This window comes from Vanellus vanellus (assembly GCF_965231255.1).
Source record: "Vanellus vanellus genome assembly, contig: SUPER_32_unloc_3, whole genome shotgun sequence".
Lineage (NCBI taxonomy): Eukaryota > Metazoa > Chordata > Aves > Charadriiformes > Charadriidae > Vanellus > Vanellus vanellus.
In genome coordinates this window covers 1-9,760 of record NW_028128966.1, presented here as the reverse complement: position 1 = coordinate 9,760, position 9,760 = coordinate 1, and the positions used below count along the sequence as shown (strand labels likewise).

General features: G+C 71.2%; 2 protein-coding genes across 2 annotated transcripts; one reads left to right on the top strand and one right to left on the bottom strand.

Moving 5' to 3' along the window:
• The first annotated feature begins 143 nt into the window (after positions 1-143).
• Positions 144-4,174, top strand: NELFE (negative elongation factor complex member E). The gene is made up of 10 exons (XM_082499757.1): positions 144-373; positions 798-870; positions 1,089-1,234; positions 1,845-1,919; positions 2,063-2,097; positions 2,188-2,333; positions 2,832-2,976; positions 3,564-3,618; positions 3,714-3,816; positions 4,057-4,174. Exons 1-10 carry the CDS (start codon positions 299-301, stop codon positions 4,137-4,139), a joined length of 936 nt encoding a protein of 311 aa, XP_082355883.1. The 5' UTR covers positions 144-298; the 3' UTR covers positions 4,140-4,174.
• A 368-nt stretch (positions 4,175-4,542) lies between these two features.
• Positions 4,543-9,596, bottom strand: CFB (complement factor B; the record flags this gene model as incomplete). The annotated part of the gene is made up of 11 exons (XM_082499756.1): positions 4,543-4,738; positions 5,513-5,562; positions 5,990-6,122; positions 6,592-6,695; positions 7,044-7,123; positions 7,581-7,731; positions 8,164-8,281; positions 9,000-9,097; positions 9,236-9,253; positions 9,487-9,504; positions 9,590-9,596. 11 exons carry the CDS (start codon positions 9,594-9,596, stop codon positions 4,592-4,594), a joined length of 924 nt encoding a protein of 307 aa, XP_082355882.1. The 3' UTR covers positions 4,543-4,591.
• Between the last annotated feature and the right edge of the window lie 164 nt (positions 9,597-9,760).

Sequence of the window (9,760 nt, the reverse complement as noted above, 5' to 3'; positions counted from 1 at the left end):
GCAGGAGGGGCCGGCTAAGGCGCCAACCTACCACCAATCAGCGTTGCGCCCCACCTTCCCTCCGACCAACCGCCGGCCGTCGCTAGGCAGGTTATGCAAATATAGTGCCCTGGAGGCGGGGCCGCGAGGGAGAGGTGGAGGGGTACCGCCGCGGTGCACTCTGGGAAAGCGCCGCTCGCTTCCGCCCACCCCCGGTGCGGCCTTCGCCGTTGCCACGGAAACCGCGTGATTTCCCACCCCCCATCGTGGGCCCCCCCCCGTGTCCTCCCGTGTCCCCCGTAACCCCACGGCCCCCGCCATGCTGGCGCTGCCCCCGGGGCTCACGGAGGAGGAGGAGGCCCTGCAGAAGCGCTTCGCCAAGCTGCGGAAGAAGGTGGGGGGCCGGGGGGGGTCTGTGGGGTGATGGGGGGGGCTATGGGGGGCTGGGGGGGACGGGGGGTTGTGGGTCGGGGGAGCAATAGGGAGGGCTATGGGGGGGCTATAGGAGGGGCTATGGAGGTCTGTGGGGTTATGGGGGGGCTGTGGGGAGCTCTGGGGGGGCCGTGGGGTTTTAGGGGACCTGTTGGGCTGGAGGGGGGTTGGGGTTATGGGGGGAATGTTGAGTTTTAGGGGGGCCATGGGGTTGGAGGGGGATGGGGGTGGTTCTGGGGGGGCCGTGGGGCTGGGGGGGCTGTGAAGTTATGGGGGGGGCTGTAAGTTTACGGGGGGACCATCGGGTTATGAGGGGACTATGGGGCTGGGGGGATGTGGGGGGTCCCGGCCCCCCCTGACCCCCATTTCCCCCCTCCCCTCCGCAGAAGAAGGCGCTGTTGGCACTGAAGAAACAGCAGAGCTCGGCCGGGCAGAGCAGCCAGGGGGGCATCAAGCGCTGTAAGGGGGGGTCCCCGTGGCGGTGGGGGGGTCCCCGTGGCGGTGGGGGGGCCCGCAGCCCCTTGGCTGCCCACAGAGAGGGGGGGTCCCCGGGGGTTTTGCCCCACACGCACTGCGGTTTTGCATAGGGAGGGTTGTCCCTGTTTTTGGGGGGTCCCCACGGGGTTGTGGTGTGTCCCCCCCCGATTTGAGGGCCCCCCCGGTGTGTCCCCCCCCAGCCATGTCGGACCAGCCCCCTGTGGACACGGCCACGGCCACCGAGCAGGCCAAGCTGCTGGTCAAGTCGGGGGCCATCAGCGCCATCAAAGCCGAGAACAAGAACTCGGGGTTCAAGCGCTCCCGCACCCTCGAGGGGAAGCTCAAGGTGGGGACCCCCCCGCAATGGGGCACCCCCGGACCCCCCCAAACCCCCCCGGGCCACCAAACCCCCCCTCCGCTCCTCCGGACCCCCCGGAACCCCCAATTTACCGTCATTTCTGGCCATTTCTGGGGACACCCCCCCCAGCCTGGGGCACCCCAACACCCTCGGGGACCCCCCCCCACTTCCACTGACCCCCCGGGACCCCCCAGACTCACTGTACCCCCATAATCCCATCAGAGGGCCCTCAACCCCCCCCCAGCGCCCCCCCATTACCCCCTCATCATCCCCCAAACCCCCCCAGGATCCCCCTGCCCCCCCCCCCCCAATTCCCATCACCTCTCCCCCCCCAAATGCCATGGACCCCCCCCCCGAATATTTGTACCCCCATACTCCCACCTGCTGTGCCCCCCCATTGCCCCCCAACACCCCCAGGCCCCCCCATTTTCCTATGCCCCCCCCAAAGCCCAATATCCCCCCCAGCCCCCTTGTACCCCCCCCATAACCCCACGGGGAGCTCTCCGGAGCTCCCCACCCCCCCCCAGAGGCCCCCTTGTCCCCCCGGGGGGGGGATGCCGAGGTTTAGGGCCCCCCCCTCACCCCGTGTCCCCCCCAGGACCCCGAGAAGGGCCCCACCCCCACGTTTCAGCCCTTCCAGCGCAGCATCTCCGCCGACGATGACTCCCAGGAGGTACGGCGAATTTGGGGGAATTTGGGGATGGGGGGGGGAGTTTGGGGGCAAAGAGACTTGGGGGGGATCCCCTTCTTATGGGGGGGGCCCAGATGCTGGGACTCCTCCCCCCCTTTTTCCCAACCCCCCCTTTCCCCCCACAGTCGCGCCGCCCCCAGAGGAAATCCCTCTACGAGAGGTGAGTTGAGAAATACCCACCCCCCGCCCTTAATTTTGGCCCCCCCCGGTTCATCGCTAACTTCCCCCCCCCTTGGTGCCCCCCCCGCAGCTTCGTGAGCGCCAGCGAGCGGCTGCGGGAGCCGGAGGGGGGGGGCGGCCGCGGGGACCCCCCCGAAAGGGGGGAGCGGCGTCTGGATTGGGAACAGGAGCCGGAGGCGGAGGAGCGCAGTCGGGAGCGGGACGGGGCCTTCCGCAGTACGGGGGGGGGCACGGGGGGGCCACGGGGTCCTGGGGGGGTCTCTGGGCTCTGGGGTGGTGGGGGGTGCCGTGGTTTGGGGTTCTGGGGGGGGCGGAGGGGGGGTTTTGGGGGGTGGGGGAGGTCCTGCGCTCCAGGGTGCTGCGGGGGGGGCAGGTTGGGGGGGGTGTTAGATCGTGGAGGGGGGGTCTTACAGGGGTTGAGGGGTCCTCCGGGGGGGTCACAGACCCCGGGGTGCTGGGGGGGGTCCTGGGTCCTTGGGGGGGCCACAGATTTTGGGGTGGGGGGAGAAATCCCGGTCTCTGGGGTGCTGCGGGGGTCCTTGGGGGGGGGCAAGTCCCTTTGAGGGGGTTCGGGGTGCTGTCCCCCCCGGGGGGGAGATCCCAGTCCCTGGGGTTGGGGGGGTCCCAGACTTTGGGGTGGGGGTGCCGGGGGGGTCCCGCAGCCCGGGGGGTGCCGGGGGGTGACGGCCGCCGGGTGGGGGTGTCCCCCCTCAGGGTCGGACTCGTTCCCCGAGCGGCGCCCCCCCCGGAAGGGCAACACACTGTACGTGTACGGGGCGGAGCTGAGCCCGGAGCTGCTGCGGGCGGCGTTCGGCCCCTTCGGAGCCATCATCGACCTCTCCATGGACACCCCCCGCAAGTGGGCGGGGCGGGGGGAGGGGCGGGGCCAGGGAGGGGCGGGGCAAAGGGAGGGGGAGGGCAGGAGGGGAGGGAGGAAGAGGGACGGGGATGGGGAGTGGGCGGGGCCTGGGGAGTGGGCGGGGCTGGGGCAGTGTAAAAGGAGGGGGTGGGGCTGTGCTGGGGATGGGGCGGGGCTATGGGAATGGGTGGGGCTAAGGGGGGGTGGGGCAGGAGGGGGCAGGACCAAGGGAGGGGTGGGGCTGGGATAGTAGGGGGCGTGTCTGGGGTGGGGTTATGGGGAAGGGGTGGGGCCAAGGTGGTGGGAGGGGCTGAGGCCGAGGAGGGGGTGGAGCTGGTGTGGTGGGAGGCACTGAGGAGGTGGGGCTAAGGGAGGGGGTGGGGCAGTGGGAGGAGCTTAGCAAGCTGGGGTGGGGCTAAAGGTTGTGGGTGGGGTCACAGGTTGTGGGTGGGGTTAAGGGTTGGGGCGGGGCTGAAGGTTGTAGGTGGGGCTGTGAGTTGGGGCAGAGCTGGTGGCATGTGGGGGGTGGGGCTAAATGGGGGCGTGGCCTATCCTGACTCCACCCCCTCGGCTCCGCCCCTTTCCAGCTGTGCCTTTGTCACCTACGAGAAGATGGAGTCGGCGGATCAGGCCATGGCCGAGGTGGGGGGGTCTGGGGGGGGTCTGGGGGGGTTGGGGGGCGGGGGGGGGGTTGGGCGTGTCCCTGCTGACCCCACCCCACCCCCCCTCCCCCGCAGCTGAACGGGGCGGTGGTGCAGGACGTGCAGCTCAAGGTCAGCATCGCCCGAAAACAGCCCCTCCTCGACGCCGCCACCGGGAAATCGCTGTGGGGGTCTCTGGGTGAGTGGGGGGGGGGGCGGGGGGGGTCCTAAGTGAGGGGGAGGGGGCCTGGGGGGGGGCGGGGGGGGGGCCTGGATGAGTGGGGGGAGTCCCCGGGGGGTGCCCGGGTCCGTTGGGGACTGTCCCATTGTGGGGGAGACACACACGTGGGTCCCTTTGGGGGCGGGAGGGAGAGGGGACCCCCACCCCCCCGCCACCCCCTGACCCCCCCGGGGGTCCCTGACCCCCCCTCCCCCCCAGCGGTGAAGAACAGTGCGAAGGGCTCTCACCGGGACAAACGGGCGCCCGTCGTCTACAACGAGGACCTCTTCGGGGGGCAATAAAGGGACGGGGGACGCCCCCCCACTGCCCCGTGACGTCTTTTCGTGTGTTTCTCTGCGTCTCCGCGTGTCCCCATACGTGACGCAACAGCCGTGTGCTTCCCGTGTCCCCGGCGGTCCCGTGACGTCTCCTCACATCTCCCACACCCCCCCGTGTGTGACACAGCACACGGACAACCACGCGCTGCCCATGTCATCACGTGTCCGTGACGTGTCCCCATGTATGACACAGCGCACAACGACCGTGCGCTTCCCGTGTTGTCACGTGTCCCGTGACACGTCCCTGTATGTCCCGTGTCCCCCCCGTCCCCACACACCACACAACGCGCAGGTGCTTTGTGCCTTCTGTGTTGCCGCGTGTCCCCGCGTGTCCCCCCAGGAGGCACCGCCCACGCGCCCCCCCCCCCCCGCGCGGCCCCACGCGTGTCCGGGCGCGGCCCCACGCGTGTGCCCCGTCACGGGAGGAAGCCGATGTTCTCGTCCTGCAGCCGCTCCCGCAGCCACGGCAGCACCTCGAAGAGGCTGATGTGGAAGTCGCGGGCGTGGGGGGGGGCGCGGGGCTGGCGGCACACGTCCAACACCCCCCAACTGATCACCCCCACCTGGGGGGGCACAGACACGGGGGGGGTCACCCCGCGGCCAACACCCCCCAACCGCCCCCCCCCGCCGGGGTCAGCCCCACAACCGCTCCCTCCCAGTGCCCCTCCAGTACCCCCAGTCCCCTCCAGTACCCCCAGTCCCCCCCAACGCCCCCCCAGTCCCGCCCAGTACCCCCAGTCCCCCCCAGTCCCTCCCAGTATCCCCAGTGCCCCTCCCAGTACCCCCAGTCACTCCCAACACCCCCCCAGTCCCACCCAGTACCCCCAGTCCCTCCCAGTATCCCCAGTGCCCCTCCCAGTACCCCCAGTCCCTCCCAATGCCCCCCCAGTCCCTCCCAGTATTCCCAGTCCCTCCCAGTATCCCCCGTGCCCCTCCTAGTATCCCCAGTGCCCCTCCCAGTATCCCCCGTGCCCCTCCCAGTATCCCCAGTCCCTCCCAACGCCCCCCCAGTACCCCCAGTCCCTCCCAGTATCCCCAGTGCCCCTCCCAGTATTCCCAGTCCCTCCCAGTATCCCCAGTGCCCCTCCCAGTATCCCCCGTGCCCCTCCCAGTATCCCCAGTCCCTCCCAACGCCCCCCCAGTCCCTCCCAGTATCCCCCGTGCCCCTCCCAGTATCCCCAGTCACTCCCAACACCCACCCAGTCCCTCCCAGTATCCCCAGTGTCCCTCCCAGTATCCCCAGTAGCCCCCCCAGTACCCCCAGTCCCACCCAACGCCCCTCCCAGTCTCTCCCAGTACCCCCAGTCCCTCCCAGTATCACCAGTTTCCCCACTAACCTGGAAGTAGCGCTTCCCCCATGTGACAATGACGGGGCCCCCGGAGTCACCTGTGGGGGGGGGGGACACTGGGATGTAATGGGACGTACTGGGATGGCACCAGAGGTGCACTGGGGGGTGTTAGGATGGTACTGGGATGTACTAGGGCGTACTGGGAGGCACTGGGGTATGCTGGGACATACTGGGACGTACTGGGATGGCAGCGGGTGCCACTGGGATATACTGGGATGGCACTGGGGGGGCAGTGGGCCATACTGGGGGTCACTGTGATGATACTGGGCTATACCGGGACATACTGGGATGCCACTGAGACTTACTGGGATGGCACTGGGTGCCACTGGGATGGGATGGGGGGGGGAGGGCACTGGGACATACTGGGGGGCACCAGACACACACTGGGGTGTCCGGGGGGGGCAGAGGATGGTACCGGGATGCACTGGGGGGCACTGGGGCATACTGGTGCGAACTGGGACTGACCGTGGCAGGCGTTGGGGTCCACCTGGGGGTCGGTGCCCCCCGAGCAGAGGAATCGGGGGGTGACGACGTCCGACAGCGCCGACACGTTGGCGTGGGGGGGGGCGCGGAGGGCGTCGGCTTCACAGTCCCCCCGCTGGGGACGGGGGACAGTCAGGGGGGCGCCGGGGGGGGACACGACATGGGGGGGGGACACCGGGGGGGACACGGGGACAGAGGGAGACAGGGATGGGGGGGGGGACACATCGGGGGGGGGAAATGGGGGTTTGGGGGGGGCCACAGGGACAGAGGGACACAGGGGGGGATATGGGGGGGGACACTGGGAGGGGGAGAGGGAAGGGGGGACAGAGGGGGACACACGGAGGGGATGGGGGGACATGGGGGGCGTTGGGGGGGAAAGAGGGACACGGGGGGGAACAGATGGGGGGACGGGGGGGACACAGGGGGGGAGGGGACACAGGGGGGACACAGGGGGGACACGGGGGGTGTTGGGGGGGAAAGAGGGACACGGGGGAGGGGACACAGGGGGACACACACGGGGGAGGGGGACACGGGGGGGGACACAGGGGAGGGGACACACGGGGGGGGGACAGGGGGGTCCCCACCAGCTCCCCCAGCTTGAGGCGGACGTGGCGGCGCTGGAGCTGTGTGGGGCCGCGCGGGGACACGAAAAAGGCCTCGAGAGTCTTCTCGGGCAGCAGCAGCCGACCTGGGGGGGGCGGGGGGGGTCACTGGGGGCTCGGGGCAGGTTTGGGGGCAGCGGGGGGGCGGGTTTGGGGGGGCGGGGGGGATGGGGGGACTGGGGGCGGTTGGGGGCGGCGGGGGGGCAGTTGGAGGGTGGGGGCGTAGTGGGGGGGGCGCTTAGGGGGCAGTGGGAGGGACAGGGGGTGGTTGGGGGGCGCTTGGGGGGCAGTGGGGTCAGTTGTGGGGGACTTAGGGGGCGGGGGGGCAAGTGAGGGGGCAGGGGAGGTAGTGGGGGGGAACTTAGGGGGCAGTGAGGGGCAGAGGGGTGGTTGGGGGGTACTTAGGGGTCGGGGGGGGCACTTGTGGGGCTCACGGTGCTCATCGCAGGAGGTGCGGTCGGGGGGCAGTCGCAGCGCCCGGGACGCCCCTTCGGTGCAGGGCAGGCACAGGGGGCTGTGGGGCAGGCGGGGGGCAGGCGGGGGTCAGCGCCCCACAGACCGCCCCACAGACCCCCCACTGCCCCACGGACTGACCCACAGACCCCCCCAGTGTCCCTCAGACCCCGCCACCACCCCCCAGACACCCCCCTGTGCCCCACAGACACCCTCCCCACCCCACAGCCCCCTCCGCTGCCCCATAGACCCCCTCCAGTGCCCCATAGACCCCCCCCAGTGCCCCACAGAACCCCCTCAGTACCCCACAGCCCCTCCCAGTGCCCCATAGACCCCCCCAGTGCCCCATAGGCCCCCCCAGTGCCCCATAGGCCCCCCCCAGTACCCCACAGCCCCTCCCAGTGCCCCCCAGTCCCCCTGCTGCCCCATAGACCCCCCCAGTGCCCCATAGGCCCCCCCAGTCCCCCACAGCCCCTCCCAGTGCCCCCCAGTCCCCCCCCAACCCCCGCCCCCCTCACCGGGCGGTGGGGGAGGGGGTCACCGCCTCCTCCAGCTGCACCAGTGCCACGTCGTAGTCGTAGAACTCGGGGACCCCCCTGTCCCGCCGCCCCCCCACGTCGAACTGGGGGTGCACAAACACCTCCGACACCCCCCGGCGCAGCTGTGGGCCTGGGGGGGCGCGGGGGGGGGGGGGGGGGGGGCGCCTCAGGGGGGCACCAACACCCCCGGGACCCCCAAAACCCCCCAACCCCCCCCCCGGACCCCCACATCCCCCCCGGGACCCCCCAAACCACTCTGGGACCCCCCAACCTCCCACTGAGACCCCCCCAACCCCCCCCAGGGACCCCCAAACCCCTGCGGAGACCCCCTAAACCCCCTCGGGACCCCCCCAGACCCCCCAGGAACCCCCAACCCCCCCCCGAGACCCCCCAACCCTCCCCAGGGCCCCCCCAAACCCCAGAGGACCCCTAAAACCTCCCTGAGACCCCCCCCCGCCCCCCCGAGACCCCCTAAACCCCCCCCGGGACCTCCCCGGGACCCCCCAAGACAACCGCAGGGACCCCAACCCCCTCTGAGACCCCCCAGCCCCCCCCCCCTCACCCAGGTGGACCCCCACCCAGCGGGGGTGGTCCCCGGGCTGGAAGCAGTGTGCGGCCGTCAGCACGAAGTGGGGGGACACGAGTGCCCCCTGACAGCGCTCCTGGCCCCGCCCCGGCCGCTGCGGGGGGAGGGGCCTCAGCGTGGGGCGGGGCCGGGCAGGACACGCCCCCACCATGCCCCAACCACACCCTGAAACACGCCCCCCAGCCACACCATAGCCGGGCCCCCGCCACGCCCCCCGGACACACCCTGACCACACCCTGACCACACCCCAAATATGTCATAAGACACACCCTGACCATGCCCAAAACACGCCCTGAAACATACCCCGACCACACCCCCAAAACGTGCCATAACCACGCCCCGACCACACCCAAAACATGTTGTGAACCACACCCTGACCACGCCCAAACCACACCCTGAACCACGCACCCAAAACATGCCATAACCACGCCCCAAGTGCACCCAAAACATGTTGTGCAACACACCCTGACCACACCCAAGACACACCCTGAAACACAACTGAACCACGCCCTGACCACACCCCCAGCACATGCCATAACCACGTCCTGACCACGCCCGAAATGTGGCCCAGCCACACCCCGGCCATGCCCTGAGCACACCCAAAACACGTTGTGACACCCTGACCACGCCCTGGGCACACCCTGACCACACCCCAGCCACACCCTGACCCACACCCTGAAAGCCACTATGACCACACCCTCACCACACCCCCCCAACCACACCCCAACCACACCCCGACCTCGTCCAAGCCCTGACCACATCCCCCCCCGCCCCGCTCCGCCCTGCCCCGCCCCGCCCCGCCCCCCGCTCACGGTGACGGTGACCCCCGCGTGCCAGGGGTTGCGCTCTCTGTCGCCGGCGCTGAGGAACTCCCGGCTCAGCCCACACAGCCCCAACGTTGAGCTCTCGTCTGGGGGGGCACCGGGGGACGGCGCTCGGGGGGGCCGGGGGGGTTTGGGGAGACCCTGGGGGGGTTGGGGTCCCAGGGGTGTGCCCGGGGGGGGGGTGGGAGTCCCGGGAGGTTGGGGGGGTCCTGCCCCCCCCATACCGATCATGCGGTGGAAGGCTGAGAGGGGTGGGGGGGGTCACGGGGGGGTTGGGGGGTCTGGGGGGCCCTGGGGGGTCCCGGGGGGGATTGGGGGGGTCTCGGGGGGTTGGGGGGCCCCGGGGGAGTCCCACCCCTGTACCAATCATGCAGTGGAAGGCTGAGGGGGGTGGGGGGTCCCGGGGGGATTGGGGGGTCCCGGGGGGGTCCCGGGGGGGGTGGGGGTCCCAGGGGGGGTCCCAGGCCCCCCGTACCGATCATGCGGTAGAAGGCTGAGGGGGGGTGGGGGGTCCCGGGGGGGTCCCAGGGGGGTCCCAGGGGGGGGTCCCGGGGGGTGGGGGTCCCGGCCCCCCGTACCGATCATGCGGTGGAAGGCTGAGGGGGGTGGGGGGTCCCGGGGGGGTCCCGGGGGGTCCCAGGGGGGGTGGGGGGGTCCCAGGGGGGGTCCCAGGGGGGGTCCCAGGGGGGTCCCCGGCCCCCCGTTACCGATCATGCGGTGGAAGGCTGAGGGGGGGTGGGGGGGTCCCG